General features: G+C 38.3%; 1 protein-coding gene across 1 annotated transcript in view; it reads right to left on the minus strand.

Moving 5' to 3' along the window:
- The window catches only part of ARHGAP15 (Rho GTPase activating protein 15), a gene marked incomplete at its 5' end in the record, with an annotated part of 279,947 nt that overhangs the window by 155,769 nt on the left and 103,595 nt on the right, over window positions 1-20,583 (minus strand). Inside the window, 2 exons of the mRNA XM_009997402.1 lie at window positions 4,972-5,098; window positions 6,930-7,028. Coding sequence (XP_009995704.1) covers window positions 4,972-5,098; window positions 6,930-7,028 — 226 coding nt within the window. The remainder of the gene's footprint in view (window positions 1-4,971; window positions 5,099-6,929; window positions 7,029-20,583) is intronic.

The following is a 20,583-nucleotide window of genomic DNA, read 5'->3' on the forward strand; positions in this document are numbered from 1 at the left end:
TCCCAACCTATCAGCCCTTCACATGGAAGAAAGAAAGAGAGAAAAATCAGGCTCCTCTCCCAGCACCGTCAGCAATTCAATGACTTTCTTCTAGGAAGCCTAAATGATGCTTTCAACAAAAGTTTCATGGAACAAGCCCCATGCAGAGGCAGAAAGGGTTACAGCTTCACTGACTTATCCACCTCTTCAATCACATCCACTGGGAGACCAAACTGGGTTTCTGCTCCTGGTTTTCCCATGCACACACACATTGTACAGTCTTAATTATGAAAGAAACTGCATTCAAAGATGACTCTGGATGCTTTTAGCAATTACGTAGGACTATACACTTGCCATGCTTTGAATTTCAAGATTGAGACTTTGGAAGTAAAGAAAAGTGAGGAAAATGAGAAAAGCAGCTTTGGGAATTTTTAAAGCACATTCAGTGTCCTTGGCTACATATTAGGGATGGGGTCCTGAATTATGTTGTATCTTTTAAGAAACCAAAGCAGATTTCAGAGCCCTTATGACTTTGTAGCAAATACGTCTGAAGGCAAATTGAAATTATGATCCAGAGGGGTTTTTTTGTTTGTTTTGTTTTGTTTTCTGGATTAAAGAGATGCAAGGAAGCATGTTCCTGGACACAGATTCCCGTGCAGCCGTTCCCCAGGGAAATGTGTGAGGGCTGTAGCAGCATGGAGAAACGCATCACCCTCTGAGACTAAAAAGACCCACGGCTCCCTGCTGAAATTGCAAGAGGAATTTAGGTAAGGAAAATATCATTATTTGAGTTGGCTGCTGGCCAGGGTGCAGGGGCTAAGACCCCAAACCTAACAAAGAGCAGAAAGGAATCCCAAGCCTGCTGTTTAATATGCATGACATGTCGGCTTTGCTGTCAACTTCTCCTTCCACCCCCTGCTTTTGTCCACTTTTTCCACCTGTTGCAACTTGTCCTTCTTCGGGCTGAGAGGTGGAATTGTCTTACTTTTGTTCCACGTTGTATCTGGCACAATGACGCCCAAGTCCCCAACAACTCTTATTGAGACACTAAAAGGTTCATGAATAGCAATAATCCTGTGCAGCCCACCAAGACTTTCCTCTTCACATACAGATGCATGTATTAATATTTTCTATTATTATTATTATTATTATTATTATTATTATTATTACTCCTGATAATCTAGTTATGGCTCCTCAAGCTAGAATTGAAATATGGAAGAGATTTTCCAGGATCTGCCATCACAGGGCTGCATGACTAACCACTGGGTTTTAAGTAAAGTGTTCTTGAAGATAAGAAAAATATGCAAGTAGAAACAATAAAATATAATGCAATTCAATCTTATCAATTCAGGCAGTTCCAGCTTTTATGTGGCAAACAAGGAGATCAAATTGCATTTATCTAATATCACAGATTTTTTAAATGTCTAAAATATTTAATTATTTTGCTTTGGCAACCTAAAGCTGAGGAACAGATTACTGTTCCCACTACATAAGGAAATAACTGACAACAATTAGTATTTATTCTTGTTGCTTTTGTAATAAAAATAGAATTCCATCACTTTCAAGGAAACCTAAAATATTAATAAGAATGTGATGAACTGAGTAAATGTGACGCCATAAGGAAATGATGGAGAACAGGTTGGAAATATAGTGCTTTGGGAATGGATTGCATTATCAAGCCTGTGATTGTGCATTTTGACAAGAGCAGCCCTCAGATTGATACGGTAGCCAAAGGGCACTCTTCCTACTGCTAAGCAGTTTGTTTCCATCCAGAAAAGGGGGAGTAGAAGGGGAATTGATCCCCTCTGACAATCGATAGCAGCTCCAGCCCAGGCTCTTCCACACGAGGTCACTCCTGAGTGAGAATATTCCCAGATGATGGCCAAAATGCAAACCACAAAGCCACCATGGACAGAAAAAGAAACACCAAATTTAGCAGAGCATGTAGTTGGCTTCATCACCCACAACATGACTGTCCTGACAGCTCCTGCAGTCCATACATACAGTAAGAGCTCTTGGGATTTGGAGAGGAGAACAATTTCTGGGAACCTTTCACTGCACAGATCCTTTCCCTCCCTCCCATGTGCCACAACAGCATCTCTGCTTTCAGTCTAACCCAGGTGCCTGGTTTCATGTGGTATAAAATTAACATGCCAGACCACCTACCAGCAGACCCAGTTATAATTGGTACTAATTAGGAGTTTTTTTGGCAACCTTAGGAGCAAAAACCAAAACCCTACAGTCTGAAAGGAATTACTTGGAAATTATGAAGTCTACCACTAATTTTAAAAATTAGGTTTAGAACAACACTTATTTGCATAGAAAGGAGGGGTGCTGCAAGACAGTTTCCTTACACCAGCTGTGTACATCTTCTAATGGGGGTGACTGTCGGGGTGAAAAACATGTTCTTTCTGATCCAGTATTAGCTGCATAAATTAAATCAGTGAAGTAATTGGCATCATAAAATAAAGAGCAATGTCTTTCCAAGTATTTGAGAGCAGGATCACAATCTTCCATATTTTGGTAATGTTCCCCAAGGCCATCCTTGGTTTCTTCTTAGCTCAAGTAAAGAAGCAAACTTCAATTAGAACATAAATTGGATCCAAAACTGAATGAGAAGCCACTGAAAAGCTGTGTGACCAAGAAGACGGACACTCTCTGAACTTTGGAAATTGAGCCTGGCAGTTTGAGCCCAATTTTCAATGAAATCAGTGTCTACAGCTCAAAAAGCATAACAAAGAATTACCATTTCTCCTTGTATTGTAAGCAGAAGCAATTAGGATTAAACATAAAACCCAAATTCCTGCTACTAAGTCTCTAGGGACAGTCTCCCCGGTTTTATGTTAAAGAGTAAGTTAGTGGAATACCTTGGTTAGAATATACCTGTCCTTATATACTTGTGCTGCTAAAACATCCCAGTGACACAGCAGTAGCAAGCCTAAAAGTGGACATTTTTTGCAGATGTAGAGAAGGTAAATGCAAATGAGTTTGAACAGCCTGAAAATTTCATTACAGATTATTGAGGGGGGTGGCAGCCTGCTAACACATCAGTTGCTCGTCTTCCGAGTCACACTGGAGTTTTAAGCCATCTTTCAGAAAAATCTCCTTTGTTTGGCTTTGGCATTGGCAGTAGTAACTAATGTAAGAGCACTATAAAGCCATAAAATTGTTAAACTTTGTAAGAACTTTATAAACACACTTGCAGATATTGCACATATCTTCTCAGTGCTCTGCAGTCAAACTGGACAATGAAACGACCACCTGTTAACTGCTAACAATGTGTCATTACCCGTTCTCATGCCTTTTTAAAGCAATTTTGGCTCTAGCTGCCGATAATTCTGGCTACGATACTTGTGTGAACATTAAGGGCACAGAAAGCCAAAGGCAGAAAACTGACAATACAGTTTGTGCTTAGACTGCTAATAAGTAAGTGAATAATATGATTTTTCTAATTCCACATAATTGCTTGATCTCAAGGGGCCAAAAAAAAGTTCTGAATACATATTTTAGAAGCAATCCAATCTACAGCATTTAAATGTAGGCTTCGATTCAGTGAGACTTCACAGCAGACATTTTCACATTTTTAATAGTTTAAATAGCCCTTAACAAAACGGGAGTTATTCCGCATTCTCTAAGGTTTGAAAAGAAACATAGACTGAGTCTCTGTCACTGCTCATATTCACTTTTTCTGTTTTGTCTGACAAATTATTGTTTAAAGATACGTGAGAAGGTGAAATAAATAAATAAAAATTCCCTGAGTGCTTAGACAGTTTATGGGCATTTTGCTATTAGCTGCAATAAGAGCAGAATCAGACCCTCCAAACTTACCATTCTCTCAGGCTTATTTTTCTTCCTCTGAGAAATGCAACGTAACACACAGTACAAAGATATTGGGACAATTTTTCACGAGCTACACTCAGGCTACTTTATATTTTATAACTGGAAGAAAAACCTTAAAAAAACCCAAAACCCAAGTCTCCAAGATAATAGGAAAACAACAACAAAAAGCTTTGGTCTGCAAAACGAGGCTATTTAATGAATCTCTGTATGTGTGTACGTGCGGTCGCACGCATGTGTGCATATATTTATGATTGTGTGGATAATTATCATTAAAAATAGCTATGCTGGGTCTTTTTAAATGCAACTCTTCTCTTAACATCTAAGGCTTTGATCCTGCACTGAAATGAGTGCAGGCAAATTCCTACACAGCATTTGGGTACCTATAGGTATCTCGTGCCAGCATGTGAGGCTAAAGCTGTCACGGCACTTATATTAGAAGCAGGATGTGAATCTGCTGCCAAACAAAGAAGAAAAAACAAAGATTCAAGACAGAGGGTGGATTTAAAAGAATGCTGAGTGAGTGATTCAGGGTCACCATCAGCTCCCGTGTCTACTGCCCACAATATCACGAGCATCTCAGCACAAACTGGAACAGGAAAGTCTCGGAGGGCAGCCCACCCCTGCTAGTTTTAGATCACTTTTTTTTCTAATCACACTGACAAAAATCAACCTCAATCCCTGGAATTTACCTTCTATAAAATTATAGATATAACACTGATTGTCAGCTACAGAGGATATCTCAGGTCTTTCAGCAATTCAGTATATTAATATACAACAAACAAAATGACTCTGGCAATTTGAGCTATTTTACTAAAATGGAAACAAAGCAACTGCAATAGACCATTAGCATAGGACTCATGTTGCTTATTTTTAAAAATAAAGGGCTTGAATAAATGTCTTTGCTCCTAAACAAATTTATTTTGCTTAGGAGAGGATGTCACCCTTTAAAAGTCTGGAGCTAGTAACTGTCTTGACTTAAATGCAAGTTATGTATATCAGCACAGAACACATTCAGCTTTAAAATTCTCAGTGATCTTCCTTACATTCTGTATGTAATAAAAATTATCTTACTCTGTAATGGCATAGCTATTTAAAAAGGAAAGAAAAAAAAGAGAAAAAATACTCAGAAAAGAAGAAAAAAAAAAGCCTTACTTAAAGATTTTCTGTGTTCAGGCTTTGGTTCTTTGGATTCAGTGTCTAGGCTATTCAGTAATTCGATGCTGGAGGATTTTCTGAGCTTGAACTCCAAATTTCTTGACGTACAACTCCATTCTTTTGACTGGGAAAAGAATATATATATATATAATGTGTGTATGCTTTTAATAAAATTATTATTTGTAAGAATGAAGCAAGAGATTACTGAATGCCAGCACAAAATCAGAAGCTAACAGACACACACAGAGCAAGTGACGCAGCGAGTATATAATTTAAGGAAAGTGTAATGCAAAATTTGTCATATGGCAGAGTTTTTATGGCCCTGACAGACTGATCTTAATTTCTGAGATAAATTCCCATTTAAGTGAGGAAAACAAAAGGCCTACTTCTTTAGACTTCAGAGGCCAAAATCATTTCCACATTGCAGGCTACTTCCAAATGCCTGCAAAGAGGAAGGTTGTTTAAATTGCCTTTTGGGTTTAGATAGTTACAGTAAATATTCTTGCAAACAAAATTGCTTCAAACATTCTTATAAATTTGGGGTTGAATTCTGCTGGTCTAAGCTTAGGAAAGAGGAAGGGGGAACTTTTCTATTGCCCTAATTTGCCGGCATCCAAAGTGGCAATTAGGGATCATTAATGGAGAAAACAAAGAAAAAATAAACTAAAACCCAAGATGATATTTTGGCTAATCATACATCTCTTCCCATGGCATTTGAGCAGGTGAAATTTAGCTGTCCCAACAGCCTGGAAAGCTCCTTCAGAGCTGTAAAGCTGAAATAAATGAGAGGTATGAAATGGTGGGTGAGTGTTCTGTGGTGACATCCATCCCCAAAGGGGAACCTTCCCTGGAACAAGCCCTGCCCTCCAGTACCCCAACCATCTACATGTCCCCCATCACCTAGTGCCATGGCTTGCTGCACATTCAGAGTTGCTGAAGCCACAATATTACCTTAGTTACACTAAAAATAAATAAAAAATAAATCTATTTAATGTTTAGGTGAATAATATAAAATGAAATTAAAAAGAAGCATTTTGAGCCTCAATGGAAAACTCCATCCCAAAATCTTCAGTGGGATATCAAAATCCATGCACGCCCAATGAAATGCACAATATGAAGACATACATCATCAGATCAAACTTTCCTTGGCTGATTATAGCCTCAGGGTAATATAATGTTTGTAGCTCTTTAAGGAAACAGTAGCTGTGTTCAGATTAACCCTTTCTGCCTGCTCTGCCAATTCCACTGCAGCAAAACCTCTGAAAACTGCAAGAAATGGGCTATTTTTCTCTCACCAGCTTCCGCAGTGAACAAGGAAAGTCAGTGCCCCCTAAAAAACCATGTTCTTGGATCAGGCAGGGATAGGAAGAAGTCATTTGGAATTTGTACTGAGAGTGGCAAAAAAAGAAAGAAAAAGCTACAGCTGAATCTGGTTTGGTAATTAAAAACTGTTTTAATAAAATGCAGCCCTGCTTACTTCTTGTAGAAAACCCCCAGCCTTCCTGGGAGAATAACAGCAATCAGTTACAAAGGAATATTATTTGCTAGTGTTATTCTTGTGAATAAGTAATACAAAAATTCATAAAAGGCTCAAATGTATTAATAGTTCTATTGAAGATTATATACTGTAGGCTGCATAAACAGAAAGCGCAAAAATTCATTAGTTATTAAGTGCTTGTGTGCTTTTACAACCCTCAGCAAACCCATGTCCTCGTTATTTTGGAGAAATAAATGTAGCGTTCCGTTTCGAGGCAAGAATCAAATGACATTTTTGTTCAACAACCTTGTTTATCTGACATTTTTTAGTTGATTTGCATACATATTTTTACATCCTTCAGAGAAAGGAATGTCTAGCTAGCTGCTGACTGCCTCAAACCTGCAGAGTTGCCTGAGCAAATGAAGTTGAAATTGCTACATCTTAATTAATAAAGGTAACAGCCAAAACAAATACATACCAATCTGTCAATTGCATTTTTGATAGCGTGGAACCAATCCAATATGAGAAAGTCGATATCCGACTGGAGGAGGAACTCATTTCCTGACACTGTCGTGATCTGGGGAGGACATGGGCACAAACAGGTAAGTAAAGCATACACCAGACATGATTTTCTTCTACATTCTCTCCTCTGCCCCCCAGATGCTTTTCCTTTGTACCAAGAATTAGCTCCTGGAGTGCTGAGTTACTGAGGAGTTTTGAACCTCTGTCTGGAAACTGTTTTGGATATGTCACAACAAACGAGATATTGTCTCAGCAACGCAACCACGGAACACAAATACTGCAAAAATAACAGGAATGTGACAAAAGTTAAGAAAAGCCAGAAAACTCAGTGTTGCTAGACACAGTTCAAAAGAAAATCAAAGCACCCTGAAAAGAAATGAATGCAGGAAGAGTAATGATTCCTGTTCTTTTCAGTTTCCATTACTGTTTTCATATTATTACTTTTAGGTCTGGTACTTCCATTCTTGAATTTACACATTTATTATTTACCTGTGATTCCAGAGTCCACTTCCAAACATTTTGGTAAAAATAATAATCTCACTTTCTGAATTAAAAAATACCATCAAAGATGGCTGTAGCAGAGTAATTAGGAGCCCATTTATCATGAAAAAAATCCCGAGTTTGTCTGAATAGAAGTCGATTTACATTTTTGACCCACTCACTGGGAATATTTATCAAAAGAATATTCAATCCCCTGATAATGCTATTTCACTGCCTGACAAATATTTGGTGGAAATACACATGCATGTTCTGTTGGTCTGAACTTCTGTAAACCGCCATCAGAATAATGGTAACTCACTTTTTTTAAAAAAAAACAACATATATATCTTTTGACTGAACAGAGCTCCAGGTAATTTTTACAGGAAGTTGAAACAAGCATTTTACAGATGGCAAACCCAAGGTGTGGAGCTGTGCAGGGCTTTGTCCCAGAATTTTTCAGCAGAGGCTTGGTGCACATAGCCACGGCACATGGCCTGAAACCCAGAAGTTCTGGTGTTTGCAGGCGAGTGAAGGGAGGGTTAAATCCCCACCACGTTCTGCAAGGGGCAGGAGCTCCTCCTGCCCATGCTCCAAACCAGCACTGCTCTTGCCAGCTCTGAAACCAAAGATTATTCCTTGGTTTGTTTGCTTTTTTTGTTACTAAGAGTTGCTTGTGCAAAACTCCGCACGTGGCCATTGCACACTCAGATGTCAGTGTTTGGGGAATGTAAGTTTTGTCAGAAGATTGATACCAGCCTTGGGGTAAGGACCCAAACCTTTTCAGTTCTTTCTCAGGGAACAGATGAACACAGTGGCCAACAGAAATTTCTCCCTGACCAAAGCATGAGGAAAAGCAGAGTGAAGCTGTTAAGACCTGACACAGCCTATTTCTGTACATCCATCAACCCCAAGTGCTACTGTTGCACGGCATCTGCCCCATGTCAAGAGATTTTACGAAAGCATGAGAGAAACAACAGATCTTCATCAACCCTGGGCACTCCCTGCATCTATCTTCAAACTGAAATATTACCCAGGGTGTGGGGGTGGGAGGAATAAAACAGTTTAATGTTTATTAATTGTTTTATAACCCTCCTGTTATTGAGGCTATAAGGAAGGTTTCCAAAGTCATCAGCATTAAGGAAAATCCCGTCAGTGCAGCTCCAGCCGAGACATCCTGTGAGAGCACTGCAGAGAATGTGGGAATGGTCCCTCAGTGTGGGCTCGGAGGCTGCCTGCCTGCAGATGTTCATCCCACCCGATCCCGTCCATACCCATCAGGAGCAGAACCCCCAACCATCCCCCATTGCTTCACTTGTGCATGGAAGAGTTATTTATTGGGGAATTTTTAGTTGCCATATTAGTCCACATCCTTAATGTTAAGCGCTACTCACACACTCATCATTCCGTTTATCAAAAGTGTGTGTCTGTATATATATAATATATATTTTTTTTTTAAGTAAAAATTCAACCTAAGGTGAGCAGCTGAACGAGCTGGCCTCCAGTTCTGTGCCTGGCTCTCACGGCAAAGTTTGGGTTTGAAATGTATTATATTGTATCACAATTTATTAATGTATACATGCAGCTATGAATTAGACTAAACACAGGCAACAATTCAATCTAAAGCCCCTACCCCAGTATAAACAAATCATTAATAAAATTATAAAATGGAATAACATTTTCAAAGTAAGAGCAACATATATAATTAGATTTACTGTATTTTGAAGGCTTAAAAAGGACATGGCACAGTTCAGTCTTCCGTTCAGTAAATTCAGGCTTTATTAAAATCCAAGTATTCAGCACTGCATAAACATTTGTACTGTATGATATGCAAAAGAGATACTCCATTGCTAACAAGACCAAAGCAAAATACATGTTGAAAGTTTCTTTGTCTGAATATGTTATTTTGATAATCATATATTATCAGTGTTTTATGAGCAAATCTGTGAAAACAGATCATAGAATGGAGGGAAGAGAATTCATTTAAAATATACTTTCTGTAAGATATAGTTCAAGTCCTTTCCTTTCTTTCCTCAGACTAATCTTCAGAGTAACTAGACAGTTTCAAGAAGACTGCTACTGCTCTCTACAGTTTAAATGCATCCACTCCTTAATTACAGTCAGTAATTGACTTTGTTCTGCTCCATTCCAGTCATTCACAGGAAAGCAGTTCCAAAGGCTTTGGCTGGTAAATCCCATTTAATGTGCAGGTTTCCTATCCCACTTTTATATATTACCTCCTTAGGATTCTGATAAATGGTTCTTGGAAGGGATTGCTAAACCATATTTGCAGTTTGAACAATCGAATTTTCAACACCCTTGGGAAAAGACATCAGTAAAGAATGCTCTCTTTGACTAAACCTTGTGATTGAACAATTTATGATCACAGCCCTAAATGATGTATAACTAACAACAGGCATAAATTGTTCAATATTAAGGCATGCTAACACACCATCCTTGTGTCAGGCACTGCTGAAATAAACAGAGGGATCAGAGGAAAAAAAAACAACCAACAAAACAAACAACAAATTAAAAAAAAAAAAAAAAGGAAAACAAAGTCCCCTAGAGTTGCCAGTCTCCATTGTACCAGGTACTTCACTTATCCAAATATATCCCAAAATCCCTCTTCTTTTTGCCATCATTTTTTGCAAAGGCTACAGCCTGGAACTAGAATTACCTTACGAGACAGAATTATGATGCTGCTGTTGGCAATAAATACCCACAAGGAATGACAACTGACATCAACCCTCTCGTTTGCAAAGGGTGTGCCCTTCAGGTTGCTGACAGAGGAGCCAGGGTGCCTGGATTCTCTCTTACTTGCTGTAGTACATTGGAAAAATCACTTCAAAGGCTGATTCCACTCACATGGTAGTTTTATAATGAACTACAGTCCTGCTGTGAAACAGTGATCCTCTGAAAATATCAGATCACTGCAGGTAAATGTGTCTTAAATTCAATACACTGCTGGGCTGCCAACAAAGAGTGGGAAGGGTGGAGAGGGCAGGTGTGAACCCCTTTTTATTATGTTCTATTTGTGGCTCATTAGAGATTTCTCTTGTCACCTTATAAAGCTACAAATGCAGGGCTGAGTTCTTTTGCATGTCACCATATTGATGTACCAAGGTTGCCTTCAACAAGATCCTATGCTATTAAATAAAGTTGCCTATATAGCTCCAAGGAATACAAGACACTATACAACTAATTGCCACTTTATAATACATAAATATACCCTGAAGCTCACCCAGGATCATTAATTCTTAAAAAAACCTACAAATCTATTTTTCCTGTATTGAGCTGTGCTCTGGGACATGCTATTGTGCCATGCACGGCTACATTCCTCCAGGACTTCCAAATATTTACAGATCACCTGGATCACCTCTTAGAGCATGTCTCAGAGACTCTTCCCTTTCACGGTCTACTTAAATCAATGGAAAGCATGAGATAAAAGCCAGATTACCATGGGATAAACCCAGGAACTTCTGCCTATAGTCTTCCTGTGAACTTTGGTCTAAGGACTACTACACTGCTGTGCAAAAAACCCAACTAAACAAAGAAGTCTGCTTTATAGTATCTCTCGAGTTCTTTACCAATGTACATTTCTATAGATACATTTGTTTCTTACATTTATTTTAGCTGCAGAACAGAGATGGAGGCAATTTTAGCAATCCTACTGATAGACACTCTACGGAGATATGGAAAAGGGCGATAAATTCACACAGCGAAACAAACATACAAACCGTATTATTGATTCACTCACTTCAAAGTGTACTTATGCATCTCTGGTGGCTACAACTATTATTTGCAGTGATGAACTATTTTCAGACAATGCCAAGAACAAACTAATACAGGAAGTGAAGAATCCCACGGGGAAGGAGAAATGCAGCAAAAAAACCCTTCACAATCTCTACCCTGCAGCAAAAGGGAAGGGAGCGAGCAGCTCAGGAAGCATATGGCTCATGTATGGACACCAAGAAAACACCACATAGTTCTTATTCCAGCCAAATACTGAAACAAATCACTGTTCAATTCCCTCTGTAGAACAACTGGGGAAAATAAGCTGAACTATTGGGGTAAAGCTTCATTTAACCCACCCCAATGGTTCAGAATTGGATTATCAGACACTTTTGGACCATGGAAACCCCACCAGATGCTAACCCAGTGCAGAATCCAGCACAGAAAACCTAAATTTTGATGTCACCTGGGACTCCCACAGCTTGTGGTGAACACTAAGTGATTTAAACTTGGATTGACAGATACCTCTGCGTGCAGAAATTCAGTAAAATGTGTTCCTCTTGTTGCACTGTGCATTGGGATTGCTGCCCTTGATAATGTGGAGGAAAAAAGGAAATGTGAATCGCTGGAGCATTTCTAGCTCAAAAGCTAATACTCTTCCCCTGTCCCACTGCTGCCTTCATCTCACCTTGCTCTCTCAGAAAGGTGAGGGCTTTTTTCATTAATATAAATCATCTTGGCTACCCATAATGAAAAGGAATCCAGGCTTTTTCCTCTCTTTTCCTGTTTTGTTTTTTTTTTCCAGGTTGCAGTCTAGCCACCCAGCCCACGTACCACAGGATATGCCACTTTTCATCTGCACAACAGCCACCAGGGCTGGGAAAGGACAGGTAGGAAAAGAGTTAAAAACAAAGGATTTAAAAAAAAAAAACACCCCAACAACAACAACAAAAAAAGCCCCCCAAAAAAGAAAGAAGACTATTCTCTCTCTTTCAGATTTTTATTTTTTTTTAATGATTAGAATATAATATAGCTTGAGAATAAATACATAAAATATAGATACTCATGTGTCCACACCCACAGTAGAAGTAGAATTAATTAAAGTTGGGATACATTATGCTCCTCAGTGGTTTAATTAACTGGATTTGAATTAACCTGGGACCGACACATGTAAGTTTTTAAAAACATGTCAAAAGTCTAACTGCATTTCTGGAAGTTGATCTTAAATTCTTTCTCACAGATAATCCAGTCTCTTGGCCGTGTTTATGCTGAATGAGTGAGCAGCAGAAAGGATAAATAAAATATCTTTCTGTGCTGTACTGCAGTGATCTGAGAGTCTGATATTCAAGAAATGCAAATAAAAAACAAAAGGATCAGTACTGAGCTGCACTATATCCATACTGCATCATATATCCATTATATGATTCAGCTTATCAAAGAGAGGTAGTCATGGTTATGCTGATAGTTAAATTACTTAAAGGACTCTAAGATGTTTATGACTACCCAAGAAATTTCATTATCAAGCAGATTGTCTGTCTCATGTTACAGTCTGGCTTTACCAATCTAGCAGTCCTTTGGATGTCGAGCAAAGTTAACATTGAAGTGATGGGGAAATATCAGCTTGAAAGAAAAGGTCTTCAACCAATCTTTCAAAAAAAATGATATTTGTTAAAAAATGTTGTGAGAAAGTATCTGCCTTGTGTTCCCAATGTTGCTAGATGTTAAGTAAATATATGCTGATTGCAAAAAAGTTGCTTTGGCAACTCTCTTATTAAAATGCATTTGTAACCCCCATCTGTCATGAAAGTTTTGAAAAGTTTGTTTACTTTGGATAGCCGCCTTATCCAGGGTTACCCCAGCATACAATGATAGCAGTCTTCAGAAGTTGTGTGAGGAACAAGCCACTGGGGATCCATTTTTGTTTTAATTGGCACACACAAACACTTTTCTGGTCTGTCAAAAAGATCAAGCTAATATGCATGGCGGGTGTTATATTCTCAGCTTTTGGGAGCAGTAAAGCTCCCTTTATTTAAGTAATTTAAATGATAGACTGCAAAAACTTTGCAAGTCAGAAAAATGTTTTATACTTTCTTTGGGAATATTTGTTTTAAGCAACAGAAAATGTTCTACGTATCTAAAGATGTTGAACCTTATGTTATAATCACCCTGTTTCTTCTGACTCTGTAAAATACATGGGGAAAACCAACTATTTCAATAAGGCAACAAACAGATACTGTGTTTTCACAACTTCTGCAATATTAGCAGTTGTAGGACCAGTTGCTGCCAAATGTTTACAAGATATATCTTCAAATATATCACCTTGTGATATGACTCACATCCATTTTCTGGGAACTTTCATGGTCTTTGTATCAAAGAAACCTGCTCACTATGACCTTAACTTGTAAAGTGGGGTATACACACCGGTGGCTCCAAAGTGGATTCAACAGTCTGAAGCCTGGGGATAAACTTACAAGGAAGAACAAATTTTTACATTAAACTGTATTGTACCAGTGCCAAACAATTTTTAATTATTTTTTTCCTGATAAATTCCTGGGATTGAGTCCTTCAACATAATTTCATAATAAAATTATGAACTCTGGGACTACTAAGAAGAAGAAAAAGATCTTTCTGCTGTGCAATGAACTCATGGTGTACACCAGTTTCTACTGAATTACATTAATACCAGCAAGGATCCCTTCCTTCCTGGCTATGAGAACTCTCAGTTGCAGAAGAACTGATTTATATCTTTTTTAAGGAAGATAGTGAACAAACAGGAGGCCACAATTAAAGCTGATTAGGCCCTGAGAGACCAAAATGCCTCCTTGGATTTGACATGGATCTTGGGCTCCACAGAGGCTCCCTGGAGGGGAAAAGGTCCAGAGCTCTGCCAGGGGTACTGGGATGCTTTCAGCCTGACTTCAGGGAACAGCTTCTCATTCTCCCTTTTGCACCCACGAGTCCAAGTTTTATTTCTTCCTTTCCCTGGAGATGTATGAAAAGGAAGAACATGCTGTTTAACTGAAGGGAAAGGTAAGGAAGAGCAAGTACTTTCTACTAAACATCCAAGGAACACACTGGGAGAAGTATTGCCTGATGATCTGCTACACTGGTGTTATGTCTCATGTGAGTTAGAGTCACAGCTGCTCTATTTGGAGTGGCCTCTGGAAAGCAGGGTTTTTCTTCAGAGGGCAAAGAGAAAAAAAGGAAAAATATGAGACAAGCAGAAGGCAACCATCCTGATGTCAGACACTGCCTGTGTACCCCCTGCCTGTACTACCCTCTGCTCCAAGCCCATCGATGCTTGGCCCTTGCCATGGGAGGGATGAGTGGGCTTCTGCCAGTCATTAAGCTAAAGTCCAGGGAGATGGAAGTCTCCAGGCTTGGGAAGAGAGAAAGAACTCCCGAAATTGGCTGAGAGCAGAGAGGCAAGAGATAATAATTAAAACACAACTCAATCGTGTCTGTGCATAGCAGGAAGTCAGGGAATAGAAAATTGCACATTTTGTTCACAGATGAAGACTAAAGGCAATGTATGAATACCTACTGCAAGCTACTTTTCTCCTTGGGGTAATATTTTACTGTTATTGCCTTTGCAATCTGAAGCCATATATTACAAAGCCACACACGGAGATACTGGCAATGGTTTCTTAGAGAAGTTCTGTCTTTCTTAGCTTTACCAGCTGGACAATACCTAGTGATGAATGGTCCTCCTGTCCAATTTTATATGCATGTTATAACACTTTATGATGTATGCGAGTGAGGCTCCACATGATAAGTCCTTGTAACAAACAAAATTCAAAGGGAGAATGAATGCTCTACTTTCAGTACCAGCAAAGATATATATTTAAAATATATATGTGCTATGTGAAAAGATTTCATTTCTTTGACTCTTATTTTAGCCTGAAATTTATTCATCAGTAGCAGAGCATTTTACAGCGACATTATTTGCAGGCAGAAGTCAGTGCTGGCTGTTAGTATTTCATTTACTGACACATGTCTCCTATTAATAAGTGCTGAGATTGCACAATAAGAAAACAGAGATGTTGCAATAAGTATCTTTATACTTATAGTAACGTATTTGGCCATGATTATAAGTGTTTATAAAACATTCAAGAATTGTTCCTTGTCTACTTACACTAATGAGAACACCTGTTAAACTCTAGAGCTGCACAGACTTATTTGCATTGAATTCAGGTTTTTGCATACTGTACATCACTTTTGGAAACAATTAGATGTTTACAGAGAAATATAGCTAAAAGAAGAACAGCAGCTTGAATGCCCTCCAGCCCAAGTCAATGCTAATCCTGGTTTGAGTGAAAAGCAGAAATCTGCTGCATTATAATACTGACACAAATTCACTTAGCAGTGAACAAAGGTGTACCTGCAAATCCTCTGATAGCAGATGTCACTTGTGGGGATTGATACCTGCTGTTGACTAAAGCATCTCTTAGACATGAAACAGCACCACTGAATGGGATATTTCATTGTTATATTTACCATTTTCTTCTCATTCAGATGTGGCTTTTTGGGGTTTTTTTTGTTGTGTGTTGTTTTTTTTTTGTTTGGTTGTTTTTTTAATGGCTTAGATCCTCTCTGTGAACTGAGCATGTAGAACATGTGGTCATTTTCCAAAATAGCTGTTTACATTATTTTATTAGCTTGCCAAAAGCCAATACAACAACACAGGAACCCTCCTACTGCTAGAGATCCGAAACACCATCTCTGCAGTAGAGGGTTTTGTGGCCTGGGGCAAGGAGGCAGGAGGTCCCTTTCTATAAAAACAGGTCTATTGAACGGTAAGTGTAATATCCTGCTGCTACACGACCATGCCAGCTATTGTTTAATAACAATGTAAAACATCAAAGTTGGTCCATGATCAGAACATATATTCTGCCAGCTGTGTCAAGTTCCTAAGTGTTGCAGGCAGGAAAAATATAATGGTTATCATCTTTCCTTTTGTGCAGGGAGCAAACGAATGCGTAACATCTTTGGTTTGCCTCTTTCCATCTTTATTTGTAGGTAAATATTAGAAAAAAGATTAACAGGACTAAAAATGTTTTTAATAAGGCTGTTAGATTCATTTAAGAAAATAAACATTTCTAAAGACAGCAACTGAAAATATTTCAATGTGTTAAAGTATTTAGTATTTTAGCAAAAGTGATGCTGTTGAGATTTAGGCCAGAACTCTTATATCTAAGGAGTCACAACCTTGTGAGAAAACTTTCATGAGTGACACCATAAGTACAGTTCTTAACAGGGTACAGAATAATATGGATATTTCAACTACAGTTCCTAAAAGGCTAATAGATTATGAACCTTTCTTACAGCTGTGGGTTTTCATTTGGGAATTAAGTTATTCTATAAAATAAGCAGCATCATGGCATAGATCCATGTCATCATGGAGACAGTGTTTCATTCAAAGAATAATATCTTCTAATTTTTGAAATTGGAAAATATTTTAATCTGAAACAAAAATGGAACTTGGTATAACTCCCAATGCTCATGGTAGTTTTAAACCAGTTTTCAAGTGTTGGAGGATCTTAGGATTTTTCTTTAGGTGTTCTGGAACTACACTGAGAGCACTGGAAAAGTACTGGCCTTCAAATTCGTCAGCTACACTACATTGTAGTGTAGTAATGACAGAAGGTTATTCAAAATGTTATTTAAAAATAGAACATAATCAAAATATCCAATAATCTTTTCACAATAGATGTCTAAGGGAAGCTTTTCTAAGAAAGGAGAATATAACTCAGAACTCAGTGAATTTCTTACACTCACTGAATTTAGTCAGATAGCAGTGATCGGGTGAAAAATCTACTGAAATATTTAACTATGTAGCTCAAAAATCCACGACCTCATCTGATCAATTCTTTAATGTACTGGTTGTTAAGAAATTCAGTGAAATTAGTAAAATAAGAAACACATACTTTCTCTCTAGATCATTGAGTTTCAGGTTTACACTAGGATACACCAAACATCAAAGGCAAAGATGTTAGCTTAAAACTATGTATAGTTTTTACAAGTATCTGAATTTTTTTGACAACATAGGCTTTCCTCGTGTATTAGAACATGATGTACACTTTGACATCTGTCAGTCAAGCTTCTGGCTATAACACTGGACAATCTGGAGGATATGTACCACAATGTGATGTGGCATGCTGAAAAACTAACAAAGTCCATTTTTCCAAAACAAAAACCACATCTTCTAGTTTTAGATAGAGTGAATGACTGCAAAATATTTCGCCATCAAGACTGTAAAGATTGAGGTTGGATAATCAATAACATTTGTGGTTGAATTACCCACTGATAACAAGTAATTTCCTGCTATTCGTGAGGGGAATTGGGAAGTGGTTTTGGGGAATTTGGCAGACTCTCTCTCCCTTTTCTAAATACACTGTGTCTGAAAGCCTGATAACTCTTTTCAGTTGCAAGCTTTGGGATGATGCAGTAGAGACAAATGCAGGTTCGGAGTGACAGCTCTTACAGGAACCTAGGGATCTAAATACAAGAGAAGCTAAAAATATGCAAAATTACCTGGCACAGAAATGGCTGGGCATTTGGGGTCTGAGTCCTCCATGCTCTTATAATAAGACCATGTTTATATGGAGCCCTGCAACACCGTGATTGTTGCTTCACTTCTTGTCCCTAATAAATGTACAGTACACATGACAGGGAAATAAGTAGTATTTTAAAATGCATTCTGGGCTCCTTGTCCAAAGATGTCATCATTGCAGATTAGTTCAAGCACTGTGGGTGTGCCAGAAGAATTGTTCTTCTCTGGCAACACAAACTGTAGGTACAGAAGGGCTTTTTCCAGAGCATCACCCTCAGCCCCTCATGTTCCTGCTCTTCCCATCGTGCTACAAGAGACACCAGGAATGTCATTGCTCTCATCAAACTCAAGTGAATATGAAAATTTGAAAGCAACGCCCAATAGAGAAAATACACTTTAAATAGTGAGGCAAAATGGAAAGCCTTAAGGAAACTGGAATTTCAGACTTTATTTTCTACAAGTGTCGTGTTACCCTGTATTGCAACCTCACACACAACCTAATCCTTGCACCGTTCTCCTGCCCCAAAGTAATTAAGATCTTTATCAGATTCTTCAGTCTGACAAAGGAAACTGAGAAGTCACTTCCCAGTGATTTGGGACACTTAATCATTAGACCAGAGCTGGAAGAGCTGACTACCTCTCTCTCATGTCTATGAACAGAGACATGTAAGTGGGTTTGAACTACAAACAGAACCAATTACATTAACATTTCCCAACACTTTAAAGAATACGACTAGAAGCTTTTGTTTGTTTTGCAAACCCATGATCTGCTATGCTAATAAGTCTAAAATTTGATTAAAAGAAAAAAATTCAAAGCAGGACCTGGCAGTACAGCTTCTTATGTGCTTTTCTTTCATCTGCTGGAGCACGGTAGCCCTGATTCAGCAAGGTACTTCATTAAGCAATATGCAACTTTCAGAGTAGGAGTTCTTGTGCTGTGCTCAGTCACAAGACTGAAACAAGCAAATCAGTCAGAGCAAAAATAGCAGAAAAGTTCTATTTATTCAGAGGGAATATTTCAGGGAACAAATGATACGTTAGTGACAGTCAGTAAGAGCTGCATGTGAATTAACAGCAGAACCACAAGCAACAAAGTTAGCTGTCACTTATAAGCCTAACAGCAAAAGAAAGCTGTACCTTCTAGCCCACTGTGAGAAGACAGATTATTAAGGAATTAGAGGAGCAAAACCCAAAACCACCACCAACAAAAAACATCACCTATTGCTTCCTTCACTGTTAGAAGCAAACCCAAACTGATAACATTACCTGCCTTCTTGAAGAGCACAGTATGGGCAAATGAATTATTTTTTAAAGTTATTATTAACCTTTGGCTGGACTAGTCAAAACACAGACAGATCACCTTAAAAAAAAAAAAAAAAAAAAAAAAAAAGAGAGAAAAACAATAGCTATGTAAGAAATTATAGCTGTTTTTTCAGCTAAACCCTGGGTCTTCAAGTGCCAACAATCCACATAACTCAATACTTCTGAGAACAGATGAACTGATTCTCCATCACAGCCAAGATCATAACGTCTAGGATTAACTGAAGTCACTCAGAAGATGACCTTACACAGAATATAAACCATAAATTAGATACTGAACTGAAATAAATAAATAAATACTGGTTTAGGTATTTAGAAATTCAATTATTACCATTTCATCTCTTTTTGAAATGCAAGCACACATGGGTTGAAACACTGTGGTGCACAGGAGAGAAATATACCACATCTAAATAAACTAGTGAGAAATGCTAAAAAAGGGGAGCATTTCTCAAAAGTCACACTCAACAAAGAAAGAACACTGATATATGATTTGGGAGAGCTGCCTTTATCAAAGGAGAGAACAGGATCTGAGTTTCACGCTTACATCTGAATGATAACTCGCTCCCATTTTTCACCGCGTTTGCTCGATGGCAGGTCATTCACCTCACTACTGTCATGCGTTACAAAACTTAGCAACCAAGAAAATGAATCTAGAGCAGCTCCTACATTTGAACTTGCTCATTTGCCTATACACTCTATTTCCTACTCAAAGCCCATTTTGACTGCATCACAGGACCAACTTCACAGCCAACACGGAGCAAGAGAGACAGGGAACCTTGCGAATTTTCCCAAGGTATCAGACTTACAGAAGCACCTGTGCTAAATAACTTTGTGCTGAGCTCCTGTGAAAAGCTGCAGTGTTAAACAGCAATCACAGCTTCTGATTTTTCACTGAGCTGGTTACTCTTCTGCTAGAGTCCTCCGAGCTGTCGCACAGGGCGCGAACGGTACCCGTTTTAATCTTATTGCCTTTCTCTTTATTTACATTGTTGTAGTCATGAATTTCATTATTTATCTTGAAATATCATTATATCAATACAATGGGAGTTGAGCAGTGCCTGATAAAGTCGGGAAAAAAAATAAATGTTTATAAATGCCTTTCATTTCTGAATTGAAACTGTTCATTCACTGCCTACTGTAAGAAGATGAGAGGGCTTGAGGAAAATCTTCTAAGGCATTTGATTAGATACAGGTTTAAAAGTGTTATTTCTCTTCTTTAAAAAGATCCCAAATACAGCATGCAAGGACAAGAGTAGAGTAAAATTAAATAAACTTAGAAAGTAGCTGCAGATCCATCCCTTATTAAGGACTGTAGAGTCTCAGTGAGAAAAAGCTCTGATTTCCATTTACAAGAAAACAGTGCCCTTAAATCTACACATGCACTTAAAAAGGTGCATTTGCATGTATACAGAGCTCATTATAGGCTCTAAGTGTGTTAATTATTGGGTGGAAAACTTGTTCAAACAAATTATTGACTCTGCTAGTGCAGATCAGAGAGGCAGTAAAGCTAAGCAAGCAGGTAGGGAAA

This window comes from Chaetura pelagica, unplaced genomic scaffold (genome assembly GCF_000747805.2).
Source record: "Chaetura pelagica isolate M959 unplaced genomic scaffold, ChaPel_1.0 scaffold575, whole genome shotgun sequence".
In the NCBI taxonomy this organism is placed as follows: Eukaryota; Metazoa; Chordata; class Aves; order Apodiformes; family Apodidae; genus Chaetura; species Chaetura pelagica.